At 45.6% G+C, this 20,738-nt stretch overlaps 1 protein-coding gene across 2 annotated transcripts in view; it reads left to right on the top strand.

Annotated features, from left to right (window-relative positions):
* Positions 1-20,738, top strand: part of loxl4 (lysyl oxidase-like 4) — a 140,582-nt gene that overhangs the window by 57,066 nt on the left and 62,778 nt on the right. For both annotated transcript variants that reach the window (XM_043713008.1, XM_043713009.1), the window contains exons 5-6: positions 9,482-9,520; positions 12,293-12,506. In XM_043713008.1, the coding sequence (XP_043568943.1) occupies positions 9,482-9,520; positions 12,293-12,506 (253 nt within the window). The remainder of the gene's footprint in view (positions 1-9,481; positions 9,521-12,292; positions 12,507-20,738) is intronic.

The raw sequence follows: 20,738 nt of genomic DNA, 5'->3' as shown, positions 1-20,738 counted from the left end.
CTCCCACTCCACCAAGGACATGCAGGTCCTTGGACTCCTCCATCGCCAGACGATGGCAACACGACGGTCGGAGGAAGAGCGCCTCATCTTCTGCCTGGGAACCCTCCAACCACAAGGGATGAACTCAGATTTCCCCACCCCACTCCGGCCTATCACCCTCACCTTGACCTCCCTCCACCTATCGCATTTCCAAAGCCCCTCCCCCAATTCCCTCCTCCCTACCTTTTATCTTAGCCTGCTGGACACACTTTCGTCATTCCTGAAGAAGGGCTCATGCCCGAAACGTCGATTCTCCTGCTCCTTGGATGCTGCCTGACCTGCTGCGCTTTTCCAGCAACACATTTTCAGCCAAGATTGGACAGACTTAATTTGATTTCACTGGTTCCAGGAGGTTGAGGGACGACCTGATAGAAGTTTCTAAGATTGTGAAAGGCGTGGATAGAGTGGAAAGTATGAGGCTTTTTCCTATGGTGGAGGGGTCAGTTTCTAGGGGACACAGGTTCAAGATGCAAGGGGGAAAGTTTAAAAGTGATGTGATAAGCAGGTTTTTCACACAAAGGGTGGTGAGTGCCTGGAACACGAAGCCAGAGGAGATAGTGGGAGCAGACGCAACAGCAGCATTCAAGAAGCACCTGGACAAATACAGGAATAGCAAGGGAATAGAGGGACATGGATCCTGTAAGTAAAGGCAGTTTTAGTATGGAAGGGCAAAATGTGGTGGTAGAGGCTTGGATGGCTGAAGGGCCTGTTTCTGTGCTGTATTGTTCTTTATTCTTCTTATTGTTTGATACCACAAGGAAACTTAAATCTAAATCTGATCTCTCTTAATGATGCTTTATTGATATTCAGAGCCAAATCGCTAGATGCCACCCACTAGCTGAGCTGTACGCATGAGTGCAGGCATTTAATAATAGACAATAGGTGCAGGAGTAGGCCATTCGGCCCTTCGAGCCAGCACCACCGTTTGTTATGATCATGGCTGATCATCCTCAATCAGTATCCTGTTCCTGCCTTATCCCCATAACCCTTGATTCCACTATCCTTAAGAGCTCCATCCAACTCTTTCTTGAAAGTATCGAGAGACTTGGCCTGCACACCACTCTCTGGGTGAAGAAGTTTCTCCTCAACGCTGTTCTGAATGGCCTACCCTTTATTTTTAAACTGTGTCCTCTGGTTCGGGACTCGCCCATCAGTGGAAACATGCTTCCTGCCTCCAGAGTGTCCAATCCTTTAATAATCTTATACGTCTTATAATTGCAGCAATATTATGAAACACTCGTAAATAAAATTATTGCACTCTTAAAAACTATAGTCATCTCTGCACCGCCTTGAGATGCATCAAAAGATACAATAATCAGAGGAACACAATAGGTATATTAGAATAATCGGGCATTATTACGATAAATGAGGATTCATTACTTTTGCTCATTGTGTTTATTAATTCTTGCTGTCAGTAGCTGAGATTGCAGTGATTGGAAACTAATAAGCATTAAGAAGAATAAATAGGACTGGAATTTACTGCTAGTAAAAATAATGATGTTCAATTACACTGTAAGTTAACTGCATTAATATATTGAATTGTCTCATTTAGTTTGAAGCACTTTCCCTGCAACACATCTCTTGGCTCCTCAGAGCCTGTCCACCTTCATAAGGCACAAATCAGGAATTTTCCCACTTGCCTGGATGGGTGTAGCTCCAACAACACTCGAGATGCTCCATACCGTCCAGGACAAAGCAGCCCATTTGTTTGACACCACATCCACATGCATCCAGTCCCTCCACCAACTCCCAGCAGCAGCCATGTGTACTACCTTCAAGATGCACTGCAGAAACTCACCAAAGATCCTCAGACAGCACCTTCCAAATCCACAACCACTTCCATCTAGAAGGCCAAGGACATCAGATACATGGGAGCGCCACCCCCTGCAAATTCCCCTCCAAGCCACTGAGTCTGGGTCAAAACCCTGAAATTCCCTCCCTAAAGGCATTACGGGTTGACCCTCAACAGGTAGACTGCAGCGGTTCAAGAAGGCAGTTCACCCTCACCTTCTCAAGGGCAATTAGGGATAGGCAATAAATGCTGGGCCCAGCCAGTGACACCATGTACCATAAGTGATTTAAGGAAAAAAAAGGACAACATAGGTGATGTGCAAATGATTTCCTAATGTGTATGCTCCACGTGGCACACAGAATGATTCCAAACTGATCCCTGAGTGTTCATTAAAGCACAGTGAATCGCATTCAGAAAGGAGGTAAGCTGACCATAAGTGATGAAGCATTCGCTGCAGCTTCTACCTCGAATCTAGATCAAGGAAACCTCTGGATGACTGGCCAGAAGAAGCATTGGCAGGAGATCTGGCATCTCCTGCAAGTGTTAGTGTCAGATTATGTATCGTCTGCCTGATGGGAGAGGTAGGAAGAGAGCCCCACTGGGATGGGAGGGGTCTTTGATGATGTTGGCAATGAGGAGTGTAAGTGGGGTCCATGGATGGGAGGTTGGTTTCCATGATGGTCTGGGCTGTGCACACCATCTTCTGGCGTTACTTATGGTCCTGGGAATTGCAGTTGCCATAACAGACCATTATGCACTCGGATAGAATGCTTTCCATGGTGCATCTGTAAACGTTAGTGAGGGTCCTTATGAACATGCTAAATTTCCTGAGCCACTCAAGGAAGAAGAGATGCTGTTGTGCCTTCTTCACTGTTGCATCTACATGGGAGGGTCTGGGACAGATTGGTGGTTATCGTCTCTCCGAGGTTCTTGGGTTGGGCATTCTAAAACAAAGGATATATTCTGAGAATTACGGCCAGACCATGCAGGAGAGGTATTAGGAAACACCTTTACACACAGAGAGTGGTAGAGGTTTGGAATTCTCTTCAGCAGTGGATGCTGGATCTGTTGTTAATGTTTAATCTAAGGTTGATTCATTTTTTGTTGAGCAGAGGTAATAAGGGATATTGGCCAAAGGTATGAGCTAGGCCACAGATCAGCCATAAATGGGACAACAGACTCAAGGGGCTGAATGGCCTACCCCTGTTCCAGGTTCCCATGGCCAAGTGAAAGTCAACCCTTTACAGGCTGAAGTTGAGGTGGAACAAAATTCACACAGTAGAATACTTCACTTGACTCCAACAATCATTAGTTTTCACTTTGACCTGGCAAGGATATATTCTGTCAGAATCATTGAACTGCTGATGGTCAATGAGGATTGGAAACTGGCAGCCTTAGGATTTTATCCAGCTTTTTTAAGAGAGCCCTATCAGTCGGGGAAGTATATTGTCATGTTAAAGTGCAGCTGGTGCTAATTTAAAACTGAGGCAGAATGGCTGGTGCTTCTTGTACTGGAGCCTGGCTTACATTACAGAGAAAACCTCAAACATCACTGAGGACATTACAGTTAAGATCTCTGCGCCGGTGGGAATTAATTTGTGCACAAAAGATGTGTTCATGATGCCAAAAGGCCAGAGTCACTGGAGCTGAGTGATGGAGAGCGGATCCTCTGTGAAATACCTATTTGTTATGTTATATTATTTGTCCAGGTTCTGGGACAGACAGGTAGTGTACCTTCAAATAGTGCCAGGGATAGAACTCACAACCTCTGGTCCTGTTCCTATCCTGGGCCCCACTCCCGACAAAGCACAATGATTCCATCCTACCCCGATTCCTGATCTCATTCACCCCCCACCCCCCCGCTCAGAGTTAGCCCAATGTGTTTAATCAGACAGCCACATTTATATCATGTACCGGTATACAGTCAGTGAGCACAGAAACCAGACTGTGAGTACGTCTGAGATATCATAACAAATAGCACTATTAATAAACTTCAAGATATCTGTCCCAACACGAACTCAGATTTTGCTATAGGAATTGACATATAGGACAGCATCAGGTATCATGTGTTTGACCAAGGAAACCACTTCATGGTCCATAAATATCACAGCCAGCTCCTTTGAGAGTCACTGGGAACGTTCTCAGTATTGAAGGCTGTATAAATGGCGACAGATTGAAGCTTCACTTTCACGATTGAATGCAAACAAAAGACTCCATTTAGTCCGTGTTATATCATTTGTGTGTGTTGGCATGGTGCTGGGGAACACTGCTATTTTGGAGTGAGGCGCTCTTTTTCCACATTGAATTTGTTGCTGTTAGGAGCAGGAGTCTTGATCCCACTCTCCCTCAAGCCCATTTCCTCACCTTGACTCTGCGTCCTTTGAGAACCTCACCCCTCTCGGAAGGACTGTCTCTCTACAGCTGCATAGCGATCCGCTTATCTTTGGTGCCTTGTCCAAGTGCTCATTCTCCATGCAAGAATTGCAAGAATGTTGGGGATGATTTGAGTTCAGGAAATATCGCGTGCGAACCCAGTGTTGTCTGTCTTAGTAGCTCAAAAGTTCAGAAACTAAGTTGTTGGGAAGGGGTTGAATGTAGCCTGTCCAAATGTTCCCCAGTAGGCAGTTCTAGGCAACAGAGAGAGAGATAGAGACCAGCAGAGTCATTAGGGACATTTAAGCAACTGCTGGACATGCACATGGATAGCAGTGAATTGAGGGGTGCGTAGATTAAGTTATTTTATTTTACATTAGGATTAATGCTCAGCACAACGTCGTGGGCCAAATGGCCTGTTCTGTGCTGTACTTTTCTATGCTCTATCTTCTATGTAAGTCACCCCCCTGGTTCACAGGGAATGTCTGCATCCTTTAATGTGCACTGTGAAGACGCAAAGGTTAAGAAAAATGAGCAGGCTGATTGGTTAGAAGTCTCACTGAGAACTTTTAGGTTTTATGACTGGCTCCAATGACGTAGCCCCACAGTCTGTTTGCATCGGCTTGTTAGAATACCCAAATACCATCCTTTGAACTTGCCGACATGATCAAACCTCAAAGGTACAATGGAATGGGAAAGGACCAGTTATGTTGGAAAACAGCTAGAAAGCGGGCTGTCTCCTCTCTACCACCCCATGTACCTCCGGCTCCCAGTCTGGGAAGTGCTGGACAGGTTTCCCTTTCCTCTGCGGGTAACAATGGTTAGCAGCACAGTGTGAGGGCCGACTCCTGGTTTGCTGTGTTACAGGAGGGTGTGCGGATCAGTATCAGGCATAGAGGGTGAGGGCGGAAGGTCCTGGCAGTGGTTAACACTTCCACCTCAGGGGGTACCTGACGCTGCAAGAGGAAATGGTACCCAATGAGATGCCAGGTGAGAGGTTGCATGAGAAAAATTACTCAGAGCCATGGATGTCACTTGGTAAAACTCTTTCGTTGAAAATAGGAAAATCTCAGCTGTGGTTAGTTGATATGGAAAACAAATAACATACATTGACGTGAAGACACTTGCACTAAATCCCATCGCTTTCTGTGTTTGCTGACTGATGTTGGATCAGCAACTCTGAATTTACCAATTCCGAGAGATTTGTTGAGTCTGCTCCACCATTCAGTAAGATCTCGGCTTAACTCATTGTGTTCCAAATTCCACATTCCTATCGACCCCGATAATCTTTAATCCTCTTGCCCAACAAGAATCTGTCCAGCTTAGCCGTAAAAATATTCAATGACCCAACCTCCACTGCCTTCTGAGGCAGAGCATTCCAAAGTTACACCAGCCCTCTGAGAGGAAAATAAAATTCTGCTCATCTCAGTGCTAAAGGGGGTCACCTTCAATTTTAAGTCAGTGCCCCTCATTCTGGCCTGGCTAAACTGTTCGCCCCTTTCGTAAAGTCCCGATTGGTCTAACTCTTCCAGCACATGAATTCTCCGGGAACTCTGCACTCCTACAAATGGGGACTTTTGTCTATTCTCAACTCCTATCTTTCAGCATTGGTGACTGTATCTTCAGCTCACTGGGCCCAGAGCTCTGGAATTCCTCATCTGTAGTTCTCTGCCCCTCTCTCTCTTTCTCTCTACTCCTCCTCAGGAGGGGTGAAATCTTGCCTCGAAACCTATGCCTTTAAAGAAAACCAGTGGCTGTCCCACTTTCTCAATACAGCAGTTGTCAATGTGTCTGATTGTGTGCCTGTGACGTCCCTTGTGATGTTTCGCTACACCGAAGGAACTACATGAATGCAACTTTTTGTTGTTTTGTTGATCGATGGTAGATGACAGAGGGTGGTGGTGGAGGGTTGTTTTTCAGATTGGAAGCCTGTGATTTGGATGTGAGCATAAGAGGTACAGTTAGTAAGTTTGCAGATGACACCAAAATTGGAGGTGTAGTGAACAGCGAAGAGGGTTACCTCAGAGTACAATGGGATCTTGGTCAGATGGGCTGAGAAGTGGCAGGTGGAGTTTAATTCAGATAAATGTGAGGTGCTGTGTTTTGGGAAAGCAAATCAGAGCAGGACATGTACACTTAATGGTAAGGTCCTAGGGCGTGTTGCTGAACAAAGAGACTTTGGAGTGCAGATTCATAGTTCCTTGGAAGTGGACTCGCAGGTAGATAGAATAGTGAAGAAGGCGTTTGGTATGCTTTCCTTTATTGGTCAGAGTATTGAGTACAGGGAGTTGGGAGGTCATGTTGCGGCTGTACAGGACATTGGTTAGGCCACTTTTGGAATATTGCGTGCAATTCTGGTCTCCTTCCTATCAGAAGGATTTTGTGAAACTTGAAAGGGTTCAAAAAAGATTTACAATAATGTTGCCAGAATTGGAGGATTTGAGCTATTGGGAGATGCTGAACAGGCTGGGGCTGTTTTCCCTGGAGCATCGGAGGCTGAGGGGTGACCTTATAGAGGTTTATAAACTCCTGAGGGGCATGGATAGGGTGAATAGAAAAGGTCTTTTCCTTGGGACAGGGGAGTCCAGAACTAGAGGGCATAGGTTTAAGGTGAGAAGGATAAGATTTAAAAGGGTCCTAAGGGGCAACCTTTTCACGCAGAGGATGGTATGTGTATAGAATGAGCTGCCAGAGGAAGTGGTGGAGTCTGGTACAATTACAGCATTTAAAAGACATCTGGATGGGTATATGAATAGGAAGGATTTAGAGGGATCTGGGCCAAGTGCTGGCAAATGAGACTAGATTAGTTTGGGATATCTGGTTGGTGTGGACAAGTTGGAACGAAGGTCTGTTTCCATGCTGTACATCTCTATGACTCTCTGATTGTATCTAATTTGAAACTTGCCGGACTAACCCAGGGTGATGTCCCAGAGTTTAAAATATTCCCATTCCCTAACCACTCTTTTCTCTTCCACATATCTGGGAAAAAAAACTAGCACTAAAGACCACTCTTCAATACAGTCACAAGATATCACATACAATTACAATTTTACTGGCAGCAGCTTCTAACTTCTTTGTAGTTAGAAACTATTATTAAATTATTGAAAGAAGTTATTAAAGTAATGTAGATCTTCAAAGTGACAGCTCCTTGTTTATACTTGTAACAGAAAAGCAAAGGTCTTGGCTCCAGCATTTCTCAGTCAGCAGTCAGTGATAGTTATGTCAAACAACAATGAATATGAATGGCCCTTTGACGTGATCCAGTTCTGCTATAACCACTTAGGTGTTTTGTGAGAAGGATGTCCATCTGAATGGGTAGAGATTCTTTTGATCAGTTTTTACCCCTTCCCACATGTTTAGTTCTCTTGTTGGGATTTACCCTCTAGGTACCGGTTGCCTCTCAGTGTTCTCTGTTAAGTTTCCTTCCAAGTCACTCACCCATCCTGCCTTGAAACATATCACCATTCCTTCAATGTCATTGGGAGCATGGAACCAATCCTGGAACTTCATTACTGCCAGCTCTGTGGGTGTCTCTATATCACAGAGACTACAACAGTTCAAGAAACACTGCAGCTCAGTGGTTGGCACTGCTGCCTCACAGCACTAGGGACTCAGGTTTGATTCCAGCCTTGGGCAAGTGTCTGTGTGGAGTTTGCACATTCTCTCCTTGTCTGTGTGGATTTCCTCCGGGTGCTCCAGTTTCCTTCCCCAGTCCAAAGATGTACAGATTAGGTGGATTGACCATGGGAAATTGCCCCATAGTGTTCAAAGATGTGCAGGTTGGTTGGATTGGCCATGCTAAATTGCCCCATAGTGTACAAAGATGTGCACATTAGGTGGATTGGCCAGGCTAAATTGCCCCATAGTGTACAAAGATGTGCAGGCTTGGTGGATTAGCCATCCGAAATGTAGGGTTACAGGTCTGCGTAGGATGCACATTGGAGAGTTGATGTGCACTCAATGGGCCAAATGGCCTACTTCCATACTGTAAGGATTCTTTGATTAACATCCTCTCAAGCAATTAGGGATGGTTAATAAATTTGCCTTTCTGGATTAGTGGTGCTGGAAGAGCACAGCAGTTCAGGCAGCATCCAAGGAGCTTCAAAATCGACGTTTCGGGCAAAAGCCCTTCATCAGGCATTGTTTTTACCTAATAAATTTGCCTTTGCCTGTGATGTCCATATCCCATGAAAGATTAAAAGGAAGTCACAGGATATGGAGCCAAACAACATGTGTGTTCAAACAACATTTATAAACGTTCACTTTCCAGTGCCATTGAACTCTCGTCCTTTAAATTAAGAATTTAAGCATTAGGATTACTAGCCAGTAACAGCCATACGCACTGTTTCATTCCAACACAGTGGAAAACAAAATCTGCTCTTCCATTCCCATCCCTGTATGGTTGGTCCTTGATTGAGTTTGAATGAGAATTGACACAACATCTAAAGCAATTGGTAATTTATAATATTTATTTTATAATGAATTGTAATAAATATTTAAATTATAGTAAATGCTAAATTCACTACCATCTCACCACCACTGAGACAGCAGATACATGGGATCACCACTTCCCCTCCAAGTTCCCCTCCAACATACTCACTATCTTGACTCGGAAATGTATTGCCGTTCCTTCACTATCACTGGGTCAAACTCCAGGAATTCCCTCCCTAACTGCATTGTTGAGATACCTAAACCACATGGACAGCAGCAGTTCAAGAAGGCAGTTCATTACCACCTTCTCAAGGGAAATTAGGGATGGAGGGTAAATGTTGACCCAGCCAAGCGGCACTCACATCCCATGAGTGAATTCCATGTGTCCCATCTGGCTACAGATTGAATGATGTCTTAATACCTTTACATGGCTTTTAACAATAGAGTGCCTCTTACATGGAGTAGATCTCCAGTACTTTAACTGTTGTCATGTTTACCTGTGATTCTTACCCGGGAGCCTATAGACCCTTTGTTCATCATTGCTTCCTATCAACATCTATTTACTTGCTAGACAAAGCTTGCTCTTGCTAAATTGCCATGCAGAAGAATTCTGGGAATGAGCAATTTGACTGTTTTCCTATTTTTGGCTACAAGACAAGCTCACAAGGCATTTACAAGTGAACCGAAAGCAAAAGCTTTAATCATATGAAATTAAAACAGCTCCTAATCCTATGTGTACAAAAAAATAGAGTATCTTATATCCCCTGTTGATCGTTTGTCTGACTCTAATGCTTTGTATCAATGCTCCCCCCTAATATATTAATCTTTTGCATTCCTTTCGTGCAGGAAGTTGTGGGATCAAAAGATGAGGAATCCCAAAGCCAGGTAATGCTTACTAGGTTTTTCAAAGGCGGATCAGACATTATGCTGTCAACAGCAGTGAGCCTCGAAGCTCTCTGTATGACCTCCTTGCGTGGCGAATTAAGTTAGTGTTTCAACAGCCAAACCAAATGCTTTTTCTTTAAATCTTGTCAGGAAACAGAAGGTTTTCATTAGGATTTGATATAAACGCTAAAAGTTTGGAGCACAGAACATAGTTTATTACTTGCTAATGACATGATGGTGCAACCCATTTAAAGACTAATTGCTTTAATTGGGAAAATATTTATGAAGAGTGCTTCTTGTTAGCTGCTGCTCCAGCTACTGCTGGAAGGGGCTGTCTCATGCGGTGGTAGTGTCCCTACTCCTTGAGCAGGAGGCCCGGATTGAAGTCCCAACTGTTCCAGAGGTGTACAATAACATTGCTGAGCAGTTTGATTGAAAATTAGTTTTTTTTTAAAAAAAGGTCATCTGCTGCTGGAGGGTTCTGTGGCACAGTGGTAGTGTCCCAGTTTTGGGACGAGGAGGCTCAGGTTCAAGATCCCCCCCCTCCTCCAGAGGTGCGTTATAATATCTTTGAACAGGTTGATTAGGAAAATATCTCAGTTCCTGAAATTACTGATGACTTTCGGCCTCAAATCAGGGATATTCCTTAACTGGGAGTCTTGAGACATATTCCGACCTAGAGGTGTAGTTAAATCACTGGCCGAGCTTCCTTTGGCAGCACCTTCCAAACCTGACACTGCTACCATCTAGAAGGATGAGGGTGGCACATACAAGGGAGTACCACCCACAGCAAATTCCACTGCAAGCCACTTGCCATCCTGACTTAAGATATAGCAGCTGAATTAGGCCACTCGGCCCATCGAGTCTGCTTCGCCAGCCGATCATGCCAAAAATGTTTCTCAATCCCATTCTCCTGCCTTCTCCCCATAGTCCTTGACCTCCTTACTAATCATGAGCCTATCTAATTCTGTCTTAAATACACTCAGTGACTTGGCCTCCACAACCAATGAGTTCCACAGATTCACTACCCTCTGGCCGAAGAAATCCCTCCTTGCCTCAGTTCTCCAGATTTGTCCTTTCACACTGAGGCTGTGCCCACGGGTCCTAGTCTCTCCATAAGACTATTAGGACCAGAAATTAGGCTGTTCAACCCATGGAGTCTGCTCCACCGCTCAATCATGGCTGATAAGTTTCTCAAGGAGAAAGTGAGGGCTGCAGATGCTGGAGATCAGAGCTGAAAATGTGTTGCTGGAAAAGCGCAGCAGGTCAGGCAGCATCCAAGGAACAGGAGAATCGACGTTTCGGGCATAAGCCCTTTCCTGAAGAAGGGCTTATGCCCGAAACGTTGATTCTCCTGTTCCTTGGATGCTGCCTGATCTGCTGTGATAAGTTTCTCAACCCCACTCTCCCACTTTCTCCCCGTAACCCGAGATCTCTTTAATAATCAAGAACCTATCTATCTCTGTCTTAAATACACTCAATGAGCTGGCCTCCACAGCCTTCTGTGGCAGTGAGTCGCACAGATTCACCCCTCTCTGGTTGAAGAAGTCTCTCCTACCTTTGGAAACATCTTCTTCATGTCCACTCTATCCAGGCTTGGAAATACATTGCTCTTCCTACAGTGTCGCAGCATCATAATTCTGGAACCTTCTCACTCACAACACTGTGGGTGCCCTTACCTCCTAATCACTGCAGTAGTTAAAGAAGGGAGCTGTCCACCCCCTCCTCAAGGGGAGACCATGGAGCTGAGCAATAAATGCTGTTATTGTTCTCAACAACAAGTAAACCAAAATTGGATTATTCTTGACAGATAGATAGCCAACCCCTTTGCATTTTTAAATTCAAAACTGGAAGCATTTAAAATCAAAAAAATGCCAATGCTGTTTTCATTTTCCTCTTGGGATTTGCTCATAGTACTGCCTTGAAATTTTAATCTTTAACTTCTGCTTGGTAACCTTGCTGGTGCTATATATTACATATATTTTACGTACACGTCACATTATGTCCCCCAATCCTGTCCACACCTGTGAGACAGGGAAGCGGAAGTAGGCCATTCGGCCCATCAAGTCTGCTTCACTGATCTGATAATCCTCATCTCCACTTTCCTGCCTTTTCCCCATATCCTCCGATTCCCTGCTTGATTAAAAATCTGTCTGTCTCAGCCTTGCTCAGCTGAATGATCGGGATGCCCGCTGAAAGGCTTTTACTTGTAGACACGCAGAACTGAATGGTAGCAGCCCACTCCCACAATGCTGACCTTGACCCTGACCAGATACACAACGTTGCCTTGACTTGGTGTTCTGCCTAGTGGGGGAAAGGGGGTTCCCAATCAAGATACAGAAGCAAGCCCCTATTATTTTGAGCGATCAACACTGTGCAGGACTTGAGCTATCACCTCGACACCATGGTGATTGGTGAAAGGTCCCAGGAACGGGAGTGTGCTTTGTAGGAGGGCAAGTTAAACACTCTGTCACCATTGATAGGAGAGCCTGTAACATTTTAATGTTTGCTTGGAACCAGAGTGTGTCCCGTTACAAGAATCTCTGGATAGAATCCAGTGAAATCAAGGGAACACTAAAATGGATTAATCCAGTTTAAGGAGTTTAAGGTTCCAGTGTTGAGGTAACAAATGGTTAGCACCATTTTGAAAACACACATGGGCGGCTGGCTCAGGATAAAGATGGGTGCAGTCCATCAGATGGGCAGTGTAATGGAGTCCCAGAAAGTGGCGACTGAATTTGTCATCCTCAGTCTCTATTTTATCTTCGACAGGCTGTCCTCAGCCATCAGGAAGAAGAGCTTCTGGATCCACAAGGTGTCGTGCAGTGGCAATGAGTCCCATCTCTCCAAGTGCACCATCCGGGTATTGGCTGGGAAGAAAGTGCACCCCTGTGAGAATGGCATGCACGCAGTGATCAGCTGTGTGGCAGGACCTGCCTTCACACAGGGCACTGGGAATCGCTTCCGGAAGGCATTTCAGGCTGAGGTACACCAGGAAAGCCATGAGCTGAATGAACGGGTCACTGACAGATCATACAACAGAGTCCCTACAGTGTGGAAGCAGGCCATTCAGCCCTTTGGGTTCACACTGACCCTTCTAGACCCCACCTAGACCCACCCCTCTACCTGCACACGGCTAACTCACTTAGCCTGCACATCCCTGAACACTATGGCAATGTAGCATGGCCAATTCACCGAACCTGCTCATCTTTAGACTGTGAGCGGAAACTGGAGCACCCGGAGGAAACCCACTCAGACACGGGGAGAACGTGCAAGCTCCACACAGACAGATACTTTATTAAATTCAAATCCACCTTCTGCCATGGTGGGATTCAAACTCAGGTCCCCAGAATATTTCCTGGATCTCCAGATTAATGGTCTAGTGATAATACCATAAGGGCATTGCATCCCCAGTGTTAATGCGTTGGAATCAGTTCAGAGAGGCTTGGCTGGATTAATAGTGAGTGGGTTGGACAGGGTTTAAAAGGTTAAAAGGAGACTTGCCCCAGACAACGGAGGAGTCATGACAGGGATAGATGGGGAGAGAGTGCTCCCTCCCGTTGTAGGATCTAGAACCAGAGGTGATTCTTTCAAACTCCGGAATTATCTGTTTGAGACAGAGACGATGAGAAATGTTTTATCATGAATAAGAGTTTTCCAAAGACTCTCAACCCTCCAAGTCAGTGGAAGCAGAGTCTTTGAAAATATTTAAGGGGGCAGTAAGTAGATTCTTGTTATTCAAGGGGGTGAAAGGTTATCAGCAGTTAGCAGGAACGTGGAGTTGATGTCCCAGTCAGATCATGATCTTATTGAATGGAGAGCAGGCTGGATGGGCAGAGTAGCCTCACCCTGTCCCTCATATAGAAGTTTTCTTTAATTTATTCACGGGATGAGGGCATCGCTGGCTAGGCCAGCATTTATTGTCCATCCTTAATTGCCCAGAGGGTAGTTAAGAGTCGAGAGTGTGGTGCTGGAAAAGCACAGCCAGTCAGGCAGCATCCAAGGAGCAGGAGAATCAACATTTTGGGTGTAAACTCTCTATCAGGAATTTCCTGATGAAGGGCTTATGCCCGAAATGATGATTCCCCTGCTCCTCGGATGCTGCCTGACCTGCTGTGCTATTTCAGCACCACACTCTGGACTCTGATCTCCAGCATCTGCAACCCTCACTTTCTCTGGGAAGGTAGTTAAGTGTCAACCCCATTGCTGTGGGCCTGGAGTCACTTGTAGGCCCAGACCAGGTAAGGATGGCAGCTTCCTTCCCTAAAGGACATTAATGAACCAGATGGATTTTTCTGACAATGGATTCCTGGTCGTCATCAAGCTCTTAATTTCAGATTTTTTTTGTTGAATTCACATTTCACCATCTGCCGTGGCGGGATTTGAACCAGGATCCCCATTACTGGGCTCATCTGTATGTTCGTATGGGTACTTCAAGCTGGAGGTGTCCTCCTCCACCCTCTCTCTTGCCAGCAGGACGGGCTGTAACTCCCTCCATTGCTAAAGAGTGATTTATTGACTGAATGGCTTTGGGAGCTTGCCAGGAATATGAATAGGATAATGTGGAGCAGACAATGTGAGACTGTGACCCAGATCTGAACCCAGACTGTGACCAGCTCCAAGCTCCAAATAGAAAGTCCTGCCCACAAATGATGTTGTTCTCCCTTTCCTCTCTTTCACCTGCCATCATGTTGGATTTCAGACTTGCTGCCCCTTTTGTTCTGCACTCTCAATCTAATGCTCGCTGCTCATTACATCCCCAGCTCTGGAAACCATCCCAGCTCTTCTTCCCAAAGCGGCATTGCAAACCGAGAAAGGAAAGAGGGCACACTTCCCTGTCCGACTAGCCAATGTTGGGGGGGGGGGTGCCTCCGACATCTGCGCGATGGCGGGGAGTTGCTTGCGTGGAGACTGCGTGAATGTGCACAGTCACCCGCCTGAAACACAGGCTGTCATCTACCCACATGTAATTAAACCAGCCAAAAATTGCTCCTGTATTTAAAGAAACACGTTTATAAATAACATCCAGTCTAAAGGCATCGGATTTCACATCATAAGGAACTTGGCCCAAGTTCTGCTTGTGATCTCCTGGAGTTTGGGTTCAAATCACTTTGGTTTTTTAGAGCTTTGGGCAGGAGTTCATTTTGTGATGTCTCCAGCAACACGAGACAGGTTTGTTTTTTGGCCAATTATCTCCTGTTACTTCTTGGCAGCTCTTATCACTAACTAGCAGCTGGAAGTCAACATTGCCGAGAGGTGATTTCCCTCCGCCTTAGAGTCTCTACAGAAAGCAGGTCATTGGGCCCATCTGAAGAGCATCCCACTCACCCCCCCCCAATCACTATAACCCTGCATTTCCCATGGCTAATCCACATAACCTGCGCATCTTTGGACTGTGAGAGGAAACATGAGCAAACCTGCACAGACATGGGGAGAATGTGCAAACTCCACACAGTCACCTGAAGGTGGAATCGAACCCGGTCTGTGGTGCTGTGAGGCAGCCGTGCTTACCACTGAGCCACCAGGTCATAACCCTTAGTTATTGAAGGGGTCCCCTGGGCTGAGTGGAAAATCGTGTGAGTTAGACTGTGCCATTGATCATAGCAATTATCAGTGGCTTAAGACAATCTGCGTTCGCCCCCATGTCTTTTTGGGGTGGGGTTACATGACCCTCCAAGGTGTAGGTGCAGCATTGACCTCTCTATTAGCCTGACATCTGATGTGCAGATCACCAAATAACAGCACAGTTACACAGCTTAGTGGTAAGGTAATTGGCCCAGAGATCCACATTCAAGGTCATGGGTTTAAACTGAATTTTAATTCAATTCATAAATCTCCACTTGACTGGATGGGTGCAGCTCCAGCAACACTTCAGAAGCTTGGGACCGTCCAGGACAAAGCATCACCCGCTTGATTAGCACCACATCCTCCACTCCCTCCACCACCACCAACGCTCATAACAGCAGTGTGTACTATCTGCAAGATGCACTGCAGAAACTTACCAAAGATCCATAGACGACACCTTCCAAGACCACGGCCGCTTCTATCTAGAAGGACAAGGGCAGCAGATACATGGGAACACCACTCCCTGCAAATTCCCCTCCAAGCCACTCACTATTCTGACTTGGAAATGTAGCATAGTCCTTTCACTGTCGCTGGGTCAAAATCTTGGATTTCCCTCTCTAATGGCACTGTGGGTCAACCCTACTGCTGCAGGTCAACAAGGTAGCTCACCACCAGCTTCTGAAGAGCAATTAGAGCTGGACAATAAATGTTGATCATATCCAATGACCTAATTTAAAAAATTTGGAAGACTTTGATTTCTTTTCAGCTCTGCCTCTGGGGCAGGTGGTATTTGAACCTACAATGTCTAGCCCGCAGAGAGGGATGGTAAGACAGTACGACAGCAAACCAAATGGTAACGGTGACAACTAATGATCTATTGTTCTACAAATCCATCTGCTTCACTCATGTCCTTTGGGGAAGGAAGGGAGAGGCTCTTTATTGAGAAGAGACCTTGGAGTGTAGGTTCATAGCTCCTTGAAAGTGGAGTCACAGGTAGATAGAATAGTGAAGAAGGCGTTTGGAATGCTTTCCTTTATTGGTCAGAGTACTGAGTACAGGAGTTGGGAGGTCATGTTGCAGCTGTACAGGGCATTGGTTAGGCCACTGTTGGAATATTGTGTGCAGTTCTAGTCTCCTTCCTATCGGAAGGATGTTGTGAAACTTGAAAGGTTCAGAAAAGATTTACAAGGATGTTGCCAGTGTTGGAGGATTTGAGCTACAGGGAGAGGTTGAATAGGCTAGAGCTGTTTTCCCTGGAGCATCGGAGGTTGAGCGGTGACCTTATAGAGTTTTATAAAATCATGAGGGGCTTGGATAGGGTAAATAGGCAAAGTCTTTTCCCTGGGGTGGGGGAGTCCAGAACTAGGGTGAGAGGGGAAAGATATAAAAGAGACCCAAGGGGCAACGTTTTCATGTAAAGGGTAGTACGTGTATGGAATGAGCTGCCAGAGGAAATGGTGGAGGCTGGTACAATTGCAACATTTTAAAGGCATCTGGATGGGTATATTAAAAGGATGGGTTTGGAGGGATATGGGCCGGGTGCTGGCAAGTGGGACTAGATTGGGATGGGATATCTGGTCGACATGGATGAGTTGGACCAAGGGCTCTGTTTCCATGCTGTACATCTCTATGATTCTAAGATTCAGGGGTTGATCTGAGTGACTTCTTTTGAGATTAAGAAAGAGATTGATAGAATAGACTCAACCCAGCTGTTTACACTTGCTATAATCAGGACTGGAGGGTAAGGGAATCTCTCAGAAATCCAATTGGGAATTTAGGAGAACCACTATCCCCTCGGGAACTCACTACCACACGTAAGTGAGGAGAATTCCATCGATATGTTTGAATGTAAACTCAATAAACCGAGGTGAGACTGAGAAATGGAAGGTTAAGCTGAGTGTAAACACTGGCCCATGTCTGCTGGGCTGAATGGCCTTTTTCTGCTGTAAATATTTCTGAACTGTAACAAGATTCAAGGCAAGGTATGGGCTATCCTGGGCACTGCTGCAGCCCCAGTGTAGGGCTGAGGAGGGCGCAATGCAGACGATCCTTATCCACCTAAATGGAAGGCCCAGCCATGGCTCAGTGTCTCTCACTTTTTTTTAAATTTCAAGATGTACTTTATTCATGAAATAATTTGATGGTCTGTACAGTTGGTCATGCCATACATATGTAAACATTTACATACAGAGATCAAAATTTATCATTTTTTTATATACAGGTGTGTACGTTTATCAATCATATGTCCATATATTTAGCTGAGGCATCAGCAGAGGCCAAATGACTGCGTGGGCCCCCTGTTCGTCTTAGGTAGGCAGATGTTACACGGTGGTCTTTCCCCACCCCGCCTTGGCGGCAGTTGCCCCAAGCTTCAGCGACGTAGTCCTGGACCTTGGAATGTGCCAGTCTGCAGCACTCAGTCGGGGTCAACTCCTTCAGCTGGAAGATCAGCAGGTTTCGGACCGCCCAGAGAGCGTCCTTCACCGAGTTGATGATCCTCCAGGCACAGTTGATGTTCGTCTCGGTGTCCCCCCCGGGGAACAGGCCGTAGAGCACGGAGTCCCGCGTCACGGCGCTGCTCGGGACGAATCTCGACAAACACCACTGCATTCCTCTCCAGACTTCTTCGGCGTAGGCACATTCCAGAAGGAGGTGTTTGACAGTCTCGTCCCCCCCGCAGCCACTTCGAGGGCAGCGTGCGGTGTGGCTGAGATTCCGGGTGTGCATAAAGGATCTCACAGGCAGAGCCCTTCTCACCACCAGCCAAGCCATGTCTTGGTGCTTGTTGGAAAGTTCTGGCGATGAGGCATTCTGCCAAATGACTTTGACAGTCTGTTCAGGGAACAGCTCGATAGGATCCGCCCTCTCCTTTTCCCGAAGGGTCTCAAGGACACTACGTGCTGACCACTTCCTCATGGACTTGTGGTCAAAGGTGTTTTTCTTCATAAACTTCTCCACGAAGGACAGGTGATCTTTTATGGATGTTGGGCAGGCTTTGAGAGTCAGGAAGTCAGTCTTCTGTTGCAGGCTTCCCAGCGTCTGACCTGCTGTTGTATCCACTGTATTGATATGGTAAGTACAATTCAATTGCTGGTCAATGATAAATTACCAAATTATTAATCAAATTGTTCATTATTCAGTTACTGCAAACAGCTCCCGAAATTCTTAATCCATTTCTTTAAAGATACCTCAAAGAGTTAATGCAAAGTGTGATTAGTTCTGGTTATAGAAAGCTGAATATGCTGAATCTCACTCAATTATTCCCAGAGGAGATCTTACATAGTGACAGCAATGTCCAGGTGTGAGGTGGAAGTGGCTCATGAGGCACAGTGTTGTAACTGCCTTGTTGCAGTTTTACTGTCAGATTAGTGTGTTTTACATTTCAGCAGATATTCAGGCAGCAGGTGGAACAGGATGGTGACTCAACTGGGTGACGTATAGGCAAAGTTGCAAATGTTAAATCAGCAGCTGTGAAAGGAAACTTCCTGATCCCAAATGACTGTCCTATTTATACTGCAAAGGCACGAAAGAGTGTCAGCAAATTTAATGGCTATCTAGCAATGTTGCTTTTTAATGAATATTTTGCACAGTTTGCTCAGTAGAATTATGGGCAGTTGCTCCACTAAGAGCGACACTGACTAGATTTTACCAAGATGTTTGGTACACATCCTTTATTGATCAGAGCATTGAGTAGAGGTGTTGATCTGGTCGATTAGGCCTTTTTTTGGAATACTACCTTCAATTCTGGTCTCCCTGTTGTGAAACTTGAAAGGGTTGAGATGTTGTGACACTTGAAAGGGTTCAGTAAAGATTTACAAGGATGTTGCCAGGTTTGCAGGGTTTGAGCTATAGAGAGAGGCTGAATAGGCTGGGACTGTTTTCCCTGGAGCGTCGGAGGCTGAGGGGTGACCTAATAGAGCTTTATAAAATCATGAGAGGCCTGGATAGAATGAGTAGCCAAGGGGTGGCGGAGATCAAAACTAGAGGGTATACGTTTAAGATGAGATGGGAAGTGTTTAAAAGGGATTTAAGGGTAACCTTTTCACACAGCGGGTGGTGCGTGCGTGGAATGAACTGCCAGAGGAAGTGGTGGAGGTTGGTACAATTGCAACATTTTTAAAAGGCATCTGGATGGGTATATGAAGAGGAAGAGTTTAAAGGGACATTGCCCAAATACTGGCAAGTGGGACTAGATTAATATAGAATATCTGACTGGCATGGACAAGTTGGACCGAAGGGTCTGTTTTCGTGCTATACATCTCTATGACACTGTGACTGTACGTCCCCTGTTGTGATTGCTAGTCCATACAGAGGTAGACAATGGCTGAGCCTTAAGTATTGAAGCTACAACTAATGTCAGTGCCAGAGACAAGGCAGCAGAAAAACCTTAGCTTCTCTCGCGAGATCTTCTATCCTTCTTCTCCACTTCATCCTTACTAAGGGTTGCACTTTGGATAGGAAATTAGTTCAAGACCAGATGTAACACCCAGGATGGTGAGCTGTACTGTCAATTCTCAGCATTTAGGTTCAGTCTCAAAGAAGTGCCAATGGACTCTCAAATCTGCAAAGGGACCGGCCCTTAGATATAAAACAAATTCTACAATTTGAATATAGTTTACTGCAGGGAATGCTCACATTCAAGCAATCAATACTTGGATGTTTGTATGGTTATTGTTTTAACTTTGTTCAGGTATCTGTATTCTTTAACATAGGGGTTGGAAGTACTGAAAGGGGAGAAATGTTTCTTTTTTCTCATAATCAATAAAGTTATGACATTCTCTTGTTCAATGCTATAGCAAACATTTACAACTGTCTTGAATGTGACATCAGGACACCGGATACCAGAGAATTTTCTCCTTCCATCCATGTCAAGCTCAGCTTGTTTATTTAACACCCTTTGCTTCAGCAGTGCCTCAGAGGTAACCCTCTCACCTCTGAGTCAGAGAGTTGTTGCTTTGAGTTGCACTCCAAGTTCCTGAGCACATAATCTCACCTGATAATCCAGAGTAGCATTGCTGGGGAATGACATCTCTCACATGATGCCTTAAACATTCCACCACACAGGATCTGGGAAGAGCTCCAAAGGGTGGGCAGGAGGTGTGCTCCCATTGCCGTTCAGAGCATCACCATAGCCATTTGGAAAAGACCAAAGGAATCCTCATGCAACCCATTTCATGGACAGGCAGCAAGGTGGCTCAGTGGTTAGCACTGCTGCCTCACAGCCCCACGGAGCCGGGTTTGATTCTAGCCTCGGGTGACTGGAGTTTGGACATTCTCCCTGGGTCTGTGTGATTTTCCTCTGGTGGCTTTGATTTCCTCCCAGATTCCAAAGATGTGTGGGTTAGATGGACTGGCCATACTAAGTTACCTTGTATTGTCCAAGGATGTGTAGGCTAGGTGGGTTAGACTACACTCATCCAAGCAAGTGGGGAGTATTCCATCACAATGCGGACGTGTGCTTTGTAGATGGTGGAAAGACTCTGGGGCATCAGGAGGTAAGCTACTCACTACAGAGATTCTTAGCCTCTGCCCTGCTCTTCAAGCCACTGTGCTTAAATGGCTACTCCAGCTCGGTTTGTGACAATGGTCAGTCCAGGATATTGTTAGTGGAGAATTCAGCAATGGTAATGCCATTGAACATCAAGGTAAGGTG

Source organism: Chiloscyllium plagiosum, chromosome 22 (genome assembly GCF_004010195.1).
Source record: "Chiloscyllium plagiosum isolate BGI_BamShark_2017 chromosome 22, ASM401019v2, whole genome shotgun sequence".
In the NCBI taxonomy this organism is placed as follows: Eukaryota; Metazoa; Chordata; class Chondrichthyes; order Orectolobiformes; family Hemiscylliidae; genus Chiloscyllium; species Chiloscyllium plagiosum.
The sequence above is the reverse complement of the archived record's forward strand: the minus strand, read 5'-3'. Positions and strand labels throughout refer to the sequence as shown.